Source organism: Nesoenas mayeri (genome assembly GCF_963082525.1).
Source record: "Nesoenas mayeri genome assembly, chromosome: 7".
In the NCBI taxonomy this organism is placed as follows: Eukaryota; Metazoa; Chordata; class Aves; order Columbiformes; family Columbidae; genus Nesoenas; species Nesoenas mayeri.
The window spans coordinates 25527236-25545981 of NC_137551.1; the positions used below are offsets into that span (position 1 = coordinate 25527236).

General features: G+C 53.2%; 2 protein-coding genes across 8 annotated transcripts in view; both read left to right on the forward strand.

The window, feature by feature from the left end:
- ARMH3 (armadillo like helical domain containing 3) overlaps window positions 1-9688 on the forward strand; it is a 128818-nt gene extending 119130 nt beyond the window's left edge. For all 4 annotated transcript variants that reach the window (XM_080347392.1, XM_080347395.1, XM_080347394.1 and 1 more), the window contains 2 exons: window positions 1484-1600; window positions 7336-9688. In XM_080347392.1, the coding sequence (XP_080203518.1) occupies window positions 1484-1600; window positions 7336-7428 (210 nt within the window). In that variant the 3' untranslated portion in view covers window positions 7429-9688. The remainder of the gene's footprint in view (window positions 1-1483; window positions 1601-7335) is intronic.
- Window positions 9689-18011: 8323 nt separating this feature from the next.
- Window positions 18012-18746, forward strand: part of KCNIP2 (potassium voltage-gated channel interacting protein 2) — a gene marked incomplete at both ends in the record, with an annotated part of 43023 nt that continues 42288 nt past the window's right edge. For all 4 annotated transcript variants that reach the window (XM_080348076.1, XM_080348077.1, XM_080348079.1 and 1 more), the window contains one exon: window positions 18012-18084. In XM_080348076.1, coding sequence (XP_080204202.1) covers window positions 18012-18084 — 73 coding nt within the window. The remainder of the gene's footprint in view (window positions 18085-18746) is intronic.

The following is an 18746-nucleotide window of genomic DNA, read 5'->3' on the forward strand; positions in this document are numbered from 1 at the left end:
AAACAGACTCTGCTGTGTGACCCTTACCTGGGAACCACTTCTGGGACCTTTTTTCACCCCCAGTCCTAATTTGGATGGTGCCCTGTGGTTTCTGCCACCTCAGGCCCTAGCCTGCTTCTAAGCATTTGCATGGGTGTCTCTCTGTACCACTGCCACATGCAAAGTTTGGGGAAAACAAGCTTTTGAAAGAACCCTAAGTCTAGGTTTCCTAGAGTAAAGGATATAAGGACATGATTCAGTACTGTGAAGGACAGGAGCTGCCAGATACCTAAAAGGGCAATTGAGGGTAGTGGTTACATTGCTGGGAGGACAAGAGGAGAAGTATAAAAGGGTTCCTTGTTGTTCTGGTGACTGTTGTCTTAAATCATCTGCAATACTTTTCTTAGGATCTTTTCTGAGTTGTGATGCCTGGGGCAGAGTCCTCTTCCTTTGCACCTTGTAGTAGGTAGTCCTCCTGGCTGAGGCCTTTCATGAGCAGATGCTACTGTAGTGCAAACCTCAAATACTGATATTCTGTTTAGCTCTCAGATCCAATGGTAACAGCCTAAGAAAGAAGTTCATATGTTTAAGAGAATTGTTTCAAGCATATGTTTTGCCCAGGAGTACTGAGCTATATGCCTCCTGTTAGGAAGATTATTGTTAGCATCTCACAAATGCTTTGAGGAATGCATTTGTTCACACAATGCTTTGAAACTAAAAAGCATTGTGGGAGTCCCTCTTGGTGTTCCCTAGTTAGGTAAATGAATAGTTCAATAGGACAGAGATATGTAACTATGCATTTGCAAGTGTAGCCCAGTGCTGGGAGCAGAGTAAGACAGTAATATAAGCTGAAGTACTTTGATTGCAGTGAAGGCAGATAATAAAATACCTCCTGGGCAAGAAGACCTGGATTCATGTCTCCATCTGTTTCCAAAACTGGAGTCCGTACCAGGGTTGGTCTTCTCTTGGCGCCTGTCAGAATGTTGTTGCTATCAGGAGAGAAGTGCAGTGCTGTGTGGAAGCTGACCTGAGCAGCTGTACAAGCTGGCGGTTTAGCAGATTGTGAATGGTGATTAGCAAGCCAGGAGGGAGGTGGGCTGGCAAAACTAGCATTGGAGGGGCCATGGCATCAGGCAAACCTGTGTTCGCATGGTGCCTACTGTGTTACATTTGAGTATACACATGGTAATTAGCTGCTTAATTTAATGAGATCATGTCTACTTCTCTTGGTGACATAATAGTATTTGGAAAACTGCTGCTGTCATAGGCTCATCCACTGTTCTCAGGAATGGAGAAATTCTGTAAATTTGAAGGCTGTTCTTTACTGGCGTTTGGAAGACTTTAGTGCCCACCTCTGTGGTGTTAGTCATGAGCCAAATATTGGCTGTTCAAGCCATGAGTGTTGCAAAAACAGGTGTCAGAGCTGTGATCTAGCTCAGCCTTGCTGCTCCTGTGCTGAGGCGTCTGTGGATACTGACTCTGCTGTCTTTGGCTGTCTTGGCAGGTTTTGGAAGTCGTGCGGTCCAACTACGACACGCTGACCCTGAAACTGCAGGACGGACTGGACCAGTATGAACGCTACTCTGAGCAGCATAAAGAGGCTGCCTTCTTCAAAGAGCTGGTAAGCTGCCTTGGTTCCGCAGAATTAACAACCCTTTTCCAAAGCCTTTGCCTATGGCCTGGGCAGTGGCATTTTGCAGTATAGCTGAAAAGCCCTGTTATTCCATTTGGCTCTAAAGAGGGGGCAGGAATAGGATCTGAGCAGACACCACATGTCTCAACTGATGTGAATGCTCCCTGCCCTGCAAAACGTGGCTGGGGAGGAGCCACCAGACTGCTCAGGCCAGCTCTGGTCACTCAGTCTCTGTCACTTCTGACATGGGGATCCACTGTCCTTTGTGGTGGTAGATTTGCATGGTGGAGAAGCTGACTGCTCCCACTTTGTGTTTATCATGCAGAGCAACTTAGCCTTTTTGCTGTTGTTAAGGGGACCAGAAAGTACTGGACTGAGCAGAACATGTGATGCTGGTGAAACACGTGCCTGTTTGTTGCTTTCCTCCATCACTCACAAGATAGGGTTCTCAAGCAAAGAAAGCAAAGGTGTTCCCTAGAAATGTCTCTTACCAGAGAAGACTAGTGGTAGGAAGCCCCACAAAAATAATATAGCGAATACAAAACTGGGTCCAAATAATTTGCATTGGTAGTTATATTTTTCAGCAAGCCAGCTTGTTCCAGAGAGCCCTGATGCAACAATTTCTTGTCCGGCAGCTGCATCACCAGGGAGGCAGTGTTTTTGTAGTGGCTGGTATCTGAGGGGAGCCTGGTTTTCCTCACTTTTGAATCATTACAGCTTCAGCGAAGGGAGAGATCTTTAACTCTGGCAGCTTCCTCTACCAGTTTGAGAGCTGATTCTTTCTCCCAGCTCTGTCCTTGTTGATTGATGAGTAATTGATGTCTGCCCACTCTGTCACGAGTCTGCATGAGTTTGGGAATGTTATGCCTCCCTCTGTCTACTCTGCTCCAGAGCAAGCATGACTGAATTTGATTTACTTCCTTCTAATGAATGCTTTTTAATGTTTTCTGGGTCATCCCAGCACTGTCATTGGGTAGGATATGGGCAAAACCACTTGCAGTCGCTTTCATGCCATTTTTCTGTGCTGTTTTCTGCCTGTTTTTGTCTGTCTGGCCTGCTGTTTGATACCCTATCTGGAATACCCCCAAAGAAATTGGGCCATAGCCTTCCTGTGACACAGGCTTCTCCTATTACTGTAGCCTGGAAATGAGACGCGTTCATGTTTCTGTTGTCATCTGTTCTGTCCCAAGGGCTCCTGCCCTCCTCAGCCAGCATCTCCTTCCCCAGCCTCTCGGCCACGTGGATGCTCTGCTTCGTGCGTGCCCCACTTTCCACTTGGCCTGGCAGAAGCTCAGGCTGATCATGCCAATTGATTAAAATGACATTCTCAGTCCTAAGATAATCACAACAAAACACTTCAGCTAAAATTATTTTCTTCCTAGCCTTTTTTTTTTTCCCTCCAAATCCTAATTTTGTATCATTTAAGAATCTGTTTAGCATAACCAGTCCCTCCTCAACGCCCTTCTGAAAATTTCCCATCCAGGTACCCCTGGGACCCTATCCTCAAGAGCATATGAAAGCCTGAATAATTACTGTCTAAATGTACTGATTTGACCCAGTTGTGAATCTGTTTAATCCACGTTTCTCTAGATGCCCTGAGAATTGGGACCCTATTAAATGTTCTTTACTCACAGCTACAGAAAATCCCCTGCATTCCATTAAGCCATTCTCTCAACACAGTGGGAAATCAACCTGATATGTTATGATTTGTCTTCTGCAAACCCAGCTGGCCTCCCATCCTCCACACTGGTTTTTCCTCTAGGTGCACAGCAACTGATGGTTTTATTAATTGTTTGAATGACTTACCAGAAAGGCCCCAGTCTGCCCAGCCCTCCCCGTGTCCTCTTCAAACAAGGTGCTTGTTTCTGACTCTTCACTTCGGCTTCTGTTGCTGGTCTGCTGTTGGATAATATCCCCCTACCCAAGTGCCAAAGGAGCAGGACTGGTGGTGAACTACCGGTTTCCAATATGGTTTCCAAACTCACGCTGGTCCCATCAGGTCTTCCTGAACAGGATCCATTTGCAAATAATTCTTCCCATTTTCTGCCTGGTTTTCTTATCTCTATCTGTGCGATTGCATTAAAGCAAATCCTTCTTGGTAGGGAATGACATGCAGGAGCCATTTTCCTTTTCAGCTGCCTTTTCATCTCCCTGTGCTCCCATTAAGTGGGTGAGCAGAAACTTCCCCAAGCCATTCTCTTGTCTCCTTTATGCTTAGAAATCTTGTTCTCAGTCCTTTGACATGCTTTGCTAATGCACTGTTTCACTTCTCTGGCTATGCCTCAGTGCTGCTCTTTCTTGCTTATCCCAAAGAAAAATCTGCTTTCTTTTCCCATTCCCTTTTCAAAGAAGCTTTCAAAGGCCTACGATACTGCAGCCACATTGTGGTGGAAGGTAATGTGCAGAGTGTTTTATGAACTGGGTTTTCTAGCCTGTTGTGCTGTCTTTTGAGAGGCTAAAGGAAGGAAGCTAGGAAGTTTTCTAGCACTTTTTTTTTCCCTTTGAACCCTCAGGGATGTCATTTGAGGTCTGTGCTGCTTTGATAGAATGAATGGTTTGGATGTGAGCTTTTGGACCCTTGCATCGCAGCTGCAGGAATATGTGGAAAGAGATTCAGCATCTTTCCAAAGCATTCAGTGTCTTTGCAGTTGGAGAGGTTTCAGCAGAATCTCAAAATAGTCTGATTAGGGATTGATTTCTGCAGGGGAAATTACACTAATTTGACTTTTAATTAGATGTAGTAGTCAGTGTAAACCTTCCTCCCATTGTACAAATTTCTGAAGAGCTGCTTGTTGATTGGAAACAGGTTTAATGATGGGACTTGCTGCAAAATAGGAGTGTCTGTACAGTGTTGCACACAACCAACTATAATGACACAAAACTAGAACTGAATAATGTTTTCTTCACATGGTTAATGCCACCACTTCATCCATTCTTTCATTTGCTCAATGTTCTCTAGGTGATGTCAGTATTTCATGCATTCCATGTTTCTTCCGAGTCTGTGGGCTAAATGTGATCCAAACTGCTAATAGAGAGAAAACAATTTTAAAAGCTCTTCTGGCCCTAGTGTGCTCCAGCAGGCTCCATACAGGAGCAAGAGAGGACATGGGCTCTGCTTTTACTTCCTGACAGAGTGGATGTTAAAGCTCTAGGCTTACTTTCGGCGGCTGGTTTTGGCCCCTTGTATAAGCCACTCCAGAAGGTTCTGGAAGTTTCCAGGCTAGCAGCCAGGCCAGGGCTGCCCTCTGCACCATGAGGACTCCGGAGGAAGCCTCACGGGTGGAGCAGCTCAGCCAGACTGCAGGGAAGCTTCTGAAGTTTATCCGCGTTACAGGCTGACACCTCCCTGTGTCACTGTCTGGTCTCCCAGCCCCAAAAGGCAGATGAGCTCTGGCTCCTTGTGCTGGAGATAACTTGATTTAACTCTAATTTGAGCTATTCTTACCTTTTAAGCTGGTTGGCTCAGAGCCGCCAGCTTTCTCAGAGCAGGAGAAATGCTGGTCAGAGATTTGTAGAAATGTCAGAGTCATTTTGTGTGTTATCATGCCCACTCCTCTCCCCAACTTGTGTTAAAGCAGATCCAAGTCCATCTAGACCGCTTTTGACCAAAGTTTGTGTCTAAGCTCCTCTTGAAACCTGAAGCTGTCTTGAAGTGAAAAGAGCTCCATGCTGGCCCCAGGTGATCTACTCCGCTGCTTCACAACCCATAGGTTTAAAAGTATTTCCTCTTTTCCTGTGTAAATCTTCTTTGTCTTAAATTAAGCTAAGTATTTCTTGCCCCGTCCCTGGGGAGGCAGAGAAATATTACTCACTGTTCTCTTCTGACCTCATTTTACATATTGGAGAGTGTTTGATCTGTTCCTCCTAAACCACCTCTTTGCAAGTTAAACAGGCTTAATTTCTTGTGCTCTGCCCCATAGGTACAATTTCTGCTAAGCCCTGTGTTCTCATCATGTGTCACTCCAGCTTCCCTTTCTGGGCCTGTTGACACTGCTGCCACATCCTTCTTGGAGACCTTGATGTGTATGCATTTGGGTGTCTTTTACTGCTGGTGTCTGGCCTCTGGCAGCAGTTCCTGAGGCCAGGAGCTCATTTCTGCTTGTTCTTTCTGTTGCTGGGACCTATGGAAATGCTCGTAGTCAGAGTAGGGATGCTGGCTTACGCTGCCTGTAGCATCTGGCCCTTTTCTGCAGGCACTCCCCAGGGCAGAGGACTCTCTGCATTTGTTTAGCTGGGTTTTTCCTCTGCCATCAGAACTGGCTGGGTCTCTGGGGTGGGGAGCCCTCAGTAGGACTGGGACCAAATCCTGGCTGTAACATAGGCTGTAACGTGTGGCTACCTGACAAGCCTTGATTCCAAGCTGTTTCACTATGGAGTAAGGCAAAAGACACCAAGGGAAGAGAGGTGAGGAAGCACTGCAAGGGAACAAAGATGTGTGGGGTCTCTGCCAAGCATCCCAACGGAGGAGAACCTGTGGTTTCTCCAGATGTTCTAAAGCTTAAATATTCCATCCTTAAGTGTAGAAATCTTTGCTAGCTTGCTCAAGTGGTAAGAGTCTGTGCAATGGGGCTCACTGGGGTTCACTTCGCAGCTTTGCCTTTTAACCTTCCATGTTTTGATTTGCTTCCCACTCTTCTACACATTCTGCCTTTTTGGGAGCTGTTTGCCCTTCCCTTCTGCTTTCTCACCAGGGCAGCAAGTAGGACCCTCAGCAGTATAAACACTGCTGACTTGCTCTTCGAGCCCCCGATGTTGGATTCCTCATTCTGCTGCTATATAATTCATCTCCCAGTGCTTTTAAAAAGCACAAAACACTAACCAGGTCAGCAGCAACCTTATTATCACAGGCTCCAAGTCTCTGGGAACCGTAATCCCGTTGTTTGGATGAGCTTGTGTCAGTTTTGCTTTCTGTTGCTGCAGCACAGTCGCTGACACAGATGATGTTTGACTTTGTTTTCTCGTTGCTGAGTGCAGCTGAGACTGAGCCCAGTCTGGGGCCGGCGTGTTCGGCCAGCAAGTCTGCAGGCACGAAGGGGGCAGGGAGGCTGCTGCGTGACAGGGCTGCCCAGCTCTTCCTGGCAGAGTCTGCGGGTGGCCACAAGTCTGGGCATCATTAGGGGACAAAGGTGTCTCCTTCAGAGACAGCTAGTGACCCAGCTTCAAGTGTAAGGCACTCAACACAGAATACACACAGCTTGCTCTGAGCCCACAGTTTTCTGCCAGCTTGGATGATAATTTCTGTTTACAGCACAGTGGCATGGCTTCTGTCCTTTCCTTGACTCCGTGTCTTTGGCTCCGCAGGTTCTGGAGGAGGACAGAGGCCATGGCTCTGCATTCATCCAGAACGCTGGCTGGCATTCCAGTGGGTGCTGGTAGAAAATGCTCTTCCAGCTGCATCCTGGAAGTGCTCACATTCCCCATCACATCATAGCTCATGCATCCCAACAGACCAGCCTCTCCCATCCCTGTCTCATTTGGAATTTACTTTACTTGCTGATATGTCGCTATAGACATTCCTGTTTTTCCAGCAAGCAGCTAATCCTTGGGGATTTCTTGCTAAGCTGGAGTCTCAGTGAGAGCTGGCTGCAGCAAGTTCTCTGGGCCTGTAACAGCATAAAAACGGTTTCATGCTGAACCTGGAGGTCAGCAGTGTCAGAGCTGCCATGCTCACGGGGAGCCAGGAAGAATCCCTTGGCTAAAACGTGCTGTTTTGTCTCTGTCAGGTTCGGTCCATCAGCATCAATGTGAGGAAGAACCTTGCTTTCAACACGCTGAGCCAGGAGCTGCTGCTGAAGGAATTCTCTACGATCTCCTGAAGCAAGGATGCAGCCGCTGCGCAGGGCTGACCAGAGACGGGCCTGTCTGGGCAGGGACACTCCAGACCTGCAGCCGGTCGCCCCTTGCCTTCCACCTGCAGAAGGGACTGCATTTGTTCTAGGGGAAAGCCTTGCTGCTGTGTGTTTGATTCCAAAGGCGTGTGTTTCAACAGGACTGAGGCTGAGGAGAGGTGATGGGCATGTTAAGGAGGAGGAGGGAGCAATTTTATAAGGTGCCATGGGGGTGGGCAGCCATTCCGGTAATGTAGCAATGGGAGATTCCCTCCGCAGCCTCAGGGAAGATGCACTGGAAACCTTTGTAGCAGAGCTGGGCAAAGCTCGCAACCAAAACAATAAAACCAATCTGGCTGTGTGAGAGAGTTCTGGGTCGGGATCGCTCGCCTGCTCTACAGAGAAAGCTCTCTGATCGCAGGTGAGGGCAGTTCTTTTTCCATCAGCCTGGATCAACTTGACCTCCCACAGTGCAGGTCAAATCCAGTGCCGTCCCACTGGGAATGGCTTTGGGGTATAAAACAGCACCTCTCAAGGGCAGTCCCTGCTCACTGCTGGCTCCTCATGTCAGATGGTGTTACTTGAACCAAGTCATTGGGCTACTCGAGAAGGAGAAATTTTGCCTCTAAGGCTGTTGGCTTACAGGGTTCTGTCTGAGCCAGTATGCAAGAATATGGGTCATCAAACAGACCACTTTGTAATTGGAGACCAGCTCTACTTGGGGTCACTGTTGGTTCCAGTAGGCCAGCTCATATCTGCTGTTTCTAAGGTTGAGGGACATTTATAGATACTCCGTTTTCATGAGGCAGAGGACAGGGAGACTCCCTTGCCCCACTGCCCCTATTGCCCATCAGAGACTGCATTGTGACAGTCCTCCTCTTCCTCACAGGATCGTCTGCCTTGCACGTGTTTCCCAGTGCCTGGTGACCTTCACAAACTAAATCCTGTTTTTTCTCTTGTGTGTAGCACGCAATTAAAATGTGGAGTAGTTACTTCACTTTCTCGCTTGTCCTCCCATCTTCACCAAGTGACTTGCAGCAACAGTCTGCTGAGACCTTCCTAGGGAAGAGCTCTGAGATGGTGCCCTGGGGCACAGGCAGATCTCTCTGTGCCAGAGCTGGGGCTCTGGAGGTGCCCAGGTCCAGCAGAGCCTGTTCCCGGTGCTGGGTCAGGCTGCCAACTCAGGAACACACAGTGTGAACACCCGCTCCCTGCTCGTGCATTTTGAGCTCCCAGCAGTGATGTTAGGATCTGGCCTGACTTGGTGGATTGAAGTAGAGAAATTATTTACATCCCAGATCCACATTTTTTTTTCTCTAGAAAGCAGAGGTTTTTTTTAAAAAAAAGTGCCTGCCCACCTCTTACCCTTGTGAGTTACTGTGAGTGATATGATTCTCAGCCATTTTTAGGCAAGGCTTATTCATGCCAGCGTGTGTTAATTGTTTTAGTGTTTCATATTTACATGCCATGAGCATGGGAAACTGAAAACCGTGTCCTTGGCTGCCCACTGATCACAGCACTCAATGGAGACCATATATTTCCCTTGGGAGCACCGGCTTCTCCCTGCAGAAGATACTTTGCCTCAGCGTGGAATTGTCTGGCTTTTATCAGCTAAGCCAGACACTTATTTGCTTTCCTGCCGTGCAAGTGTGTGGAAATGTGTACATGTCAGAGGGACGGTGCTTGGGAGAGCAAGCAGGCTTCATAAAAACACTGCATGACAACAGGCCAGGGCATATAGAAGAAGACCATTTCTCCAGTGAAAAATGAGTGAAAATAGTTTGTAGCCTGGGGTACTTGTCTGTATGTGTGGGGAGCTCTTCCCAGACCCTGCGAGGGGGGCAGTTTCTTCCCAAAGCGGGCTTGAGTGGCTTCCTTGAGGTGCAGCCACAGCACCACTGCTGTCAGAGCATTGAGTCACCCAACCGTCCACATGCCTCCTTTTCTCTGATCCTGCTTAGGCTGAGACTGGACAGATAGGTGGGACAGGTGGGGATGAGCCTGCCTCTGCCTCAGCCACCTCTGGGATTTTCAGCTTTTCACTCTGGGCTCAGCCATTGAAGGTCTTATCTCCCTCGTGGTGCTCCCTTGCTGGGATGAACTGGGAAGCACAGGCTGTGACTGGGAGCAGCTCTTGCGGTCAGCCCTTGTCCAAGGCTGAGCCGGGGAAGACTGTGACACACGTTCTCTTGTCACACCGTCACTGAAACGAGCACTGTAAATGGATGTACATACACACCTAGAGCTCAATAAATAGCAGAGCCCTGCGTGTCCGGAGTGTGCAGTGTTTGTCCTTCACAGAGGGGAAAGTGGGGGAATTATGGGGTGGCCCTGTCACCATTTGGTGACATGCTGGCTGCAGCAGAGCAGTCGCTTGCTCTTGCGTCTGAGCAGCATCAGAACCTCCCTCTGCACAGCGGTGCCTCCTCCTTGGTCCAGACTGCAGGTACCAGTGTGTCCTGAGCATCCTTCTGCCTCTGACATGCCCCTGGGGCTGCCAGTGGGGAAAATGGGAGCAAGACTGAGAGCCCATGGATGTGAGCGAGGGATGCAGAGATCTACCTGTGCACAGTATGATACTCTCTGCTGCTGGTGTCAGCAAACTTCTGCTCACAGATTTTGCTGCAGATTTGCCTGTTTTGTTAAACACCATACTACTACTAGTGTTTTGAGGCCAACTTGAACTAAGCAGAAAGTCGTTTAATTCCTAACATTCAGCCTCAGGACGTGGCTGATGGCCCCGAACTTTCCCGTATCTGATCTGAGCTGTTGGGTGTATTTTATTATATCTAATTCATAACCTAGTCTATTATTGGAAGAGGTGGTTTTGAGGCTTGGGGAGTGTGGGGAGAAATCACATTGCTGCCTTTAAATTAGGCAGCTGCTGCAGGGAGACAAATATTTTACAAAATAATGACCAAATTCTGGAGGAGAAAAATTGAGTTTGAGCTAAACTTTGGAAGGAGTTATTAAAAATTAATTTGTAAGTGCCACTGTGATTTTTAGTATTGTCTCTTCTTCCCTAACTCTTACAGGTCCCATTTTTCATGCAGACTTGAGAGAGAGGCAGCTCCTCAGGAGCTGAGTCCCCTGTGCCCGGGCTGTGGGTTGTCAGAGGAGGCGCTGCCTGTGATGGTTTGGCTGCTTCTCCAGGGTGTCAGAAGCAGGTAGTCACACCCCTGAGTCCCATGTACAGCGGCCAGAGCCCAGTGCACCTTTGCTCACCTGCTCTGTTTGGTTTACAAAGCTCTTCGTCCTCTTCATTCCCACATGTGGTGTGGTGGGGCTGTATCTCTGTAGGATTGAGCTGCCCTCCACGTGAGCCTGTCCTGGTGCCTGCTGGGGCGCATTTCTCTCCCTGGCTGAAGAATTGCATGCTCTCCCCCTGCTCTGGGGTCCTGCCAGGCTGTTGTGTGGTGGGTGTCAGGAGGAGAAGCCTGCTGTCACGGGGAGAACTATCTCCTGGACAGCACTTGCACAGGTGATCACCCCCAGTGTGCACCGTCTGCCTCCCCACGCTTCCCTCCTGGGATGGAGCCAGGGGCTGGGAGGGCAGGAGGAGCCGGTGTCCTTCCCAGCCTGGTGTGCAGCAGAGGGAGACGCTGTTACCCCACTGAGTCGCGGCTGCCATCGTGCGTGTTGGGGCTGGTGTGTGGCCAGCGTTCTGCGGTAAGATTTATGGCTGGCTCTTGGCGCTGGCAAGCACCTCTCTGTCTTGGTGTCAGCACCAATGCTGCCTGGATATTTATTCTCCTCCCTGTTTTCTGAGCTCTGTTTTCTTTTTTGGTACTTGTTGGGATGAGCAAGGGCTGCAACCTGTCTATGCTGAGCAGGTCATCCTGGACGAAGGTTTGTCCTTGTGGAGGTGATGGCGTTTTCTTGGCAGATGAACTATTGCGGTAACATGAAAGGAGTAAAACCCAGCTTTGGGAACTGCAGAACATCCAAAGGGGCCAAGATAAGCTGGGCTTTTCCCCTAGTGGAAACTAATTAATGCCTTTGCTGATGCTTTCAGGGGAAGTGCAGACACTGAAGTAAATCATGAATGAAAGTCTGGGCCAGAAGGCTGGAGAAGGGTTGTTACAAGGCCTCTGGGACTTGGACTTTCCCAGGGCTGCTGGAATCCTGCGTCCTGGTCAGAACCCTGGTTCTCCCTGCTGCAGCACAGTGTGGGTGAGCTCAGGGGGACACCAGACAAACACAGGGGTGACCCCAAATAAATGGGACAGGCAGCACCCTTACGGGAGCATCGCTGGATACTTGCCTCACTCCTGTTGTCTTTTTAAAGCATCTTTAGGCCACCCTTGGCAGCCCCTGTCATCTCAGTGTGTCCTAGAGGGCTGGGACAAGTGCAGAGTCCTGTCCCCTGCGGGATGAGCTGCTGGGGCTCCGTGCCACGTTCCCCTCTCCTGGCTCGGTGGCTGCTGGAGCATGGGCTGGGCTGTGCTCCCCAGCCTCTGCTCTCCCATGTTGTCCCTCCAGGGCTAATTGAATCATGTGGCTGGAAATTGAGTCCAATTGAATAGATTAAATGAGCCGGGCTCACTGCAGCGCAGCTCAGAGCTTTGCCAGTCTGCTGCCAGAGGCTGGGAGCTCCCGGGAGTCCCGTGGGGGCACGATGGGGCTGGGAAGGCTGCAGGGAGATGGACACCCACTGGGCTGGGCTGGTTCTCCAGCTCTGCTTTGGCAGGTGAACCCTCAACCATTTCTCGGTGATGTACAGTCTGGCTGGGTCCCAGGGCCCACAGGTCACTCGGGCATGCATAGGTTGGGTTTTGCTTGTTTCCTCTCTGAAGCAATTAATGATTCATTAGCTGGAGCCCCTCTGCTCCAGGGTTCAACCAGGGCCCTCCCGCTGGTGTGTGGGGGTGAGGATGCTCTGATGACCTGTGGCTGCAGCAGCCATGGCTGTGCCCTGTTCAGCAGCCCCTAGCTGGTTGCTTTCCCAGCCGAGGGCAAGTGATGCTCCAGCAGGATGGGTCTGCACCTCCCAGGTCCCCACACCCAGCTTTTGGCCCCTTTGCTGTGGCCATTGCCAGGCCTTGGGATGGGCAACAGAGGAGCGTATGCTGAGACCACAGTCAGCACAGACATCCCCTCCCACAGAGGTGAGCTCAGGCATGGCACTTTGCCCTGGCAGAGCAGGAGAACATGTGTCCATAGCATGGACTCGCTCCTAACAAAGATGCACACACGTTTTCACAGCAGACCTGAGCTGCTGAAAGGGCCCCTGGTGTGGCATCCAGTGTGGTGTAAGTGAAGGTTGGAAATAGTATCTCATTCCTCTTTAAATAAAAGCTGAGCCCACAGGCACTGAGCACACAAACACACGATCCTTTATAATGCTGGGAGGGTTCATGAAACATGGGATATATCCTAAGTCCAGGAATGCTTCATTCCCATCTCTGCTCTCCAGAACAAGTGCTTTTCTTAACACAGATTCTGTATCCATTATGCAGAAGTGGAAGAGAAACACTCAGGGTGGGCACAGAGCCCCCCGCAGCCCGCCCAGCAGTGGGGCTGTGCCGGGGAGTTCCCTCCTTGCTGCAGGCGTGGGCAGAGGCAGGTGACCTGCTTTTGAGGATGTAAAGCGTGATGCAGTCCTTTCTCCCTCCCGCACACCCAGATTTCTCCCACCTGCTGATTTGCATTTGACAAAGGAGGTTCCCTTTCTCCTGCAGCATTCCTGCTTGCAAAGCTCGCCCGGCAGCTTGTAGGCATCTGTTCCTCCTCGAGCGTTGCAAGATTTTCAGCAGCCGAAATTCCCCCCTAGAACTGAATCTCCCAGTGGCTTCTATCTACTCATGTGTCTCTGCAGGGTGGGTTTACAGAGATGGGAGTTGTCCTCCCCTGCCTGCCCCAGCTGCCTGTGTCCTGGGTGATGCCCTGGTGGGCATCGCCTCCCCGGGACCTGCTGGTCTGCTGAAGCTGCTCCCCTGGTCCTCAGACCAAGGGGCTCATCTAGGCCTAGTGCCATCCAGATCCATTTTCTCTGAGGATGTAGTAGACACTGTTGTTTATTCCTGAGTGAGGCCATTTGCCCTGGCTGGAACCCCCCTGCAACTGCCTGCATGGCCACGAGCATCCCTCCTCCAGCCTGGGGGGCTGTGTGGACCATGGGAGGGGAATAGCCCTGGTGCCAAGCTGCTCATCTCCATATTAGGCTGCTGTTTTCTGGCATTTTTTGCAACGGGTGAAGCTGGCTTAAGTAGCTCCACTTTCTGCCCTCTGTCCCTGGAACCAGCCCCTGGGTGCTGTGTCCCATGTCCCAGCCTGGGAGCTCTTCGGGAGCCCTCTCTGCTGGGGGAGCAGAGCTTTCGCTCACTGCCGAGTATAAATCTGAGCCCAGAGGCACAAGGCGACTGCAACCAAAATAAGATTAATGGCATCTGTTGAGAGCACATCCCGAGGACTGCTATTGATGACCATGGCTTTAAAATACTGTTAAGAGTGGATAAAGCACCATGATATAGTGCACTTGGCAATTACATCTCTGTTTGAAATTTCCTAAAGATAGGATCAGACTCCTGAGTCCTGCTCTCTGCTTTTCCAATATAATTAATAAGAATGGAGATATGCAATTAGACAACACGCAGGCTGGTAGAGCGGATCGATGCCTTGCGGTTACCTAATGAAGTGTTAAATTGCATCTTTCCCCCTCCCTGTCCCCCCATAACAGCCACAGCAAATTGTTCGCAAAGGACTTGCATGGCTCGTGCCCCAGGGGAGAGCTCCCCTCACCCCTGTACCCCAGCTCGGTAGGGTGCACATCCCAGTGCCCCTGCCGCCTTTCCAGGCTCTTCTTGCTCCTCTGGAGGGGAGCAGTTTGGGATCGTCTTGGGCCTTGTGTCGCGGCCGGGGTTTTTGGCAGGGCTCCCTGGAGACACATGCATCAGCAGCAGCTGAGAGGAGCTTGCTGCCCCCAGAGCTGGGAGGGTTCCCAGCAGGGAGCTGGACATGTGGATGAGCTGAAGGGATTGGCCCCATATTGCAAGGCGAGTGTTCTGGAGACGAACAGGGATGGCTGTGGGTGGGCTCAGGTCAGCCCAGCCTGGGTCTGGACAAGGCTGGTGGCAGCCTGGCACAGCTCTGCCCGCAGCAGGGCCCTGCACCCAGTGCTCCAGGCAATACTGGAGCATCCCCAAACTCGTTCCCTTCTCCGGTTACTCTGGAAAAGTCTGCACTGGCCACACGCTGACCTGGGGACAAACAAGTCCCCTGGACAGCGCGGCCCCATGCACACCTCCCAGCCCCTCTCGCCCTGGCTCAGAGCCATTCCCGGCTGCGGCTCAGCTGCCTGGGGAGCAGCATTAATCCCGTGCAGATGTCCTTTATCGAAGCACTGCTGCCGCTGACAGGGTGACAGATGGGCCACTTAGGGAACGTGCCTCGTGTCTGGGCCAATGCGAACAAGTGATTTCCATCACAGTGAGGGTGAATGGGTGGTCCCATGTCCCTGCCTCGAGAGACACACAGCCCAAGGTGCACCTCAGGGTGCAGTACCCCTCACGCCTCCAGCTCACCTCCCCCTGGTTCTCCAGCCCCATCCCACCCCACTGCTGGCTGTGCCAAGCCCTGGGACTGGTTTATGAGGCCCTGTTTCCCCCATGGCTTTCTGCTGCTCTCTTCGAGAAGAGCTCGGGAACCTGGGTGCTTCCACAGAGCCCCTGCCCACCCCAGCAGGATGGATCCAGCTGTCTGCCTGTCCTCCACACTTTCCTGGCCCTGAGCACTGGGGTAAGGGCTTCACGGTGAGCTGCGCTCCATTTGCTGTGGACCCTGCACCACTTCTTGGCCATCTGGGGCATGACTCTCCCTCCCAATTACCCCTTGTAACTGGGATCTGGGCTTGCAGGAGCTGCCGGAACTCTTCCATCTTCTGGAAATGGTTAATTCAGTGTCTTCTGCCACAGGAGAGGCCGCCAGCCCTACCTGCAGACAGCTTCTGCCCACTCCAGACCTGCTGATTGTTTTTGTGGTGGATGCGGCCAGCAGCAGCAGGGACTGTGCAAGGCACAAGAGTGTTGATTAAAGCCTCGGATGCCACTCAGGTGATTTTCCTCAGCCTGGCCCAGCCTTTCTGCATCTGCCGCACGTCCCGGTGAGACGTGCTGCAGAGGATGCTCTCTGCACTCCGGGTGTGACTTTGCTGCCGTGTCCGTCCCTGGCCAGACATGTTTACTGAGATGTCTGTGCACCCAGCACACCCGCAGCAGGGCCCTGCCTGGGTCTGAGCTGGCAGGCAGGGGCTGGACCTGTTCTTGCAGCAGAAAGGCAGCAGCGGCCAGCAGTGGGCTGCTCCCACTCTGGCATCTTGCAGATCGCTGGCCCCCAGTGCCTAGAGGAACATTCAGGAGAGGACGTTGCACTTTTTCCGAGCAGAGAAAGGCTTGAAGTCTGTGAATCCTGGCAGGATGCCCAGCTCTCGTGTCTGCTAAGGAAAGGAGCTGTGACCAGAGATCAAGTGAGCTGTGTCCCCCATTTTCTACACTGTGGGGAGGGTGGGCTGTGTCAGCCTGGCCCTGGGGCTGCCCCATCCTACCCCGTGGTATCCACCAACCTGCCCAACTTTTCCCCTCCTCTCACCAGCCTGGCAAAGTATCTCTCGCTTGCCTGCAGGAACAGGAGCACTTAGCTGGGATAAAAATAGCCATGTTTGCCTCCCAATGGACAAGGGATGGCAGAAGGTGAAAACTTCCCCTATACAGCTCTGCTGGGCCCACCATGTCTGCAGTGGGATGGAGCTGCAGGATTCTGGAGATGGGGCGCATGAGCCTGGGCACCACTCATGCAGCTCTCCTAACTGAGGTTACCTCCCTGGGACACCACTGGTCCCCAGGGGCTGCCAAGTGGATGCAGCCCAGGGTGTGATGGAAAGGATGGAGGAAGGAGGATGGGAAGGGCAAGGAGCAGCAGGATGGACAAGCCCAGCAGTGCAGGGGGTCGTTGGGCTCACCAGGCTCCAGCTCTGCTCATCAGACTAAGCAGAGGGGACATCGCCAGGGCTGTCCCGGGAGCTTCTCTCCAGCTGGTCCGTACGTGCAGGCTTTGCGGTGTTGGCCGGGCCATGGGGAGGGCTGGGGGAATGTGTTTAGTTCTCCGAGCATTTCTCCACTGCGTTTTCCCCTCTAAATGGCTCTTATTTTTAGATCCAGGCAGTTGCTAAGCATCGCTGCCTCGCTAAGGCGGCTTCTTTCATGGCTTGACACCAAAGCACGCTGACAACACGCTGCCGCGTGAGTGTGGCCCTCCCTCCTTGCTGCTCTGGATTCCCTTTCTGTCCTGTGGCTCCCATGGGCCGGGAGGGACAGGCTTGAGCACAGGGGCTGGGACAGAATACTTTGTCTTGCTTCTGGCTCCTGATCCCCTCTGTCTTCGTGAATCAGAGGATAAAGGGAGGAGAGGTGGGAAATGCCGGGAGCTGGGCAGTACCTCAAGACGTGCCCAGGACCCTTGGCACGGTGCAAACGTGGCACGTGGCACATGGGCGATGGTGTGACAAAAGCCCCTGGCTTTGCCCGTGACAGGGACTCTCCAGCATAGTCCACACCCCTCCCGGGCTGGCATCGTGCACAGATGGCAGCAGATAACCGGGGACAGCAGGGGGACCTCTAGCCTCAGTGACAGATGTACCAGTGAGGCTGTGAGCTCCTCTCTTGGCAGCACCGTGCCCCTGGAAGCCCCCCGCAAGGTGTGCTACTGCTTTACCCCTTCCCTGGGGCTGCAGGAGGTGGGGCAAAATCCTGCTAGAGGCTTCAACTGTGAATGGGCATCTCATGCTTAGGTTTGAGGGTGGCAGAGAGGACCTGCTCCTGTGCTTGGCTGCAAGCAGGGGGACCTGGGCCACCCTTCTCTTGTGTCCCTTGGCCACTGCACGTCCCCTCTGCTTCTGACTGATTTCCCATGCAGCTTTTCCCTGAGGGGGGGATGCAGCAGCTGCTGTGGCCAGGGTCCCCCTTCCTCTGTAGCTCCTGGAGATCCCAAGGTGTAGACCAGCATGGGCACCGACATGCAGAGCTTGGGGGACCATCTCTCATCTGCTGTGGGGTGGGGGTCCATGCTCCTCCTGGCCCAAGCCTTCTCCGTCCCCAACCCCTTCTCCATCCCTTCGTGGTCCCTGTCCCCCAGGGCTCTCCCATACCGCCGGAGACCCCCACCTCGGTGCAGCCCGGAGCAGCTCCCTCCCTGCCTCTTCCCCGGAGTTCCCCCCATCGGCCGCCGGGACAGCCTCCTCCCGCCCCCGGCCGTGCCTCAGTTTCCCCGCGGCGGCGCGGCGCAGGGCGGCGGGGCCGGGCCGGCGGCTCCCGGGAGGAGGCGGGGAAGGACGGGAGGGAGGGGGCGGCTGTGCCCAGCCCCGGCGGCGGCGGGGAACGGGGCGGCTGCGCGCTCCTGCCTGCCGTACCGAGCCGTACCGAGCCGAGCTCCCCGGCACCGCCGGCCCCTTCCTGCTGCCGCGGTGAGTGCCGCGGGCGGCGGGGCGGGGGGAGGCGGCGGGCGCGGGCCCCCCCTGCCCGGCGGCGGAGCCCGTGCGCCCCGTCGCGGTTCCCCCCGCCACTCGGCGGGGCGGGAAGATGCGGAGCAAGGGCAGGAAGGAGAGCCTGTCCGACTCCCGCGACCTGGACGGCTCCTACGACCAGCTGACGGGTGAGTGCCGCCCGCCGGGGAAGGTGCAGCAGCCGCTCGGGACCACGGCGCGGGGGCGGCCCCAGGCACCCGACCCGGCCCCGGGCACCCTTGCCCGCCCGCCCGCTTCCAGACCCGCCTGAGCCCCGGCCCCCTGCCCGCCCCGCTTCGCCGCACGCCTGGTCTGGGAGTGGGGGCGGCCGCGACCCCGACGCTGGAGCAGGGGGACTGTCCCGGGCCCGGGGTGGGGTATTCCCCGGGAGGGGGTTAGAGTCGTTCCCAGCCCGGCAGAGGTTGCCCCGAGGCAGGTTGGCAGGGAACAGGCCCCCACCGGGGGCTGGGATGCTTGGATCGCTTGTGACTGTCCCCAAGCACACCCTCCCTCACCGCTGCTCCCAAACCCCTTTGGACAGCAGGGTTTGGTGCTGGGCTTTCTCTGACATGCCTTGGACCCCACACAGCACACTCGAGTGGCACAGCAGCACCCTGGCTGCAGGTTCTCCCAGAAACGGGGAGGCTCACCCCGCTCAGCAAACCTCAGCAGTGCCACAAAACCTGGTATCTTCTCCACTCATTGTCCCTCAGCATATCCAGAGATGCTCAGCCTCCAGATGGGATGGCCATGAGCTAGGGAAGCCAAATATGACCCGGTTGTGACCCTATTGCATCCCCCTCCATCATTT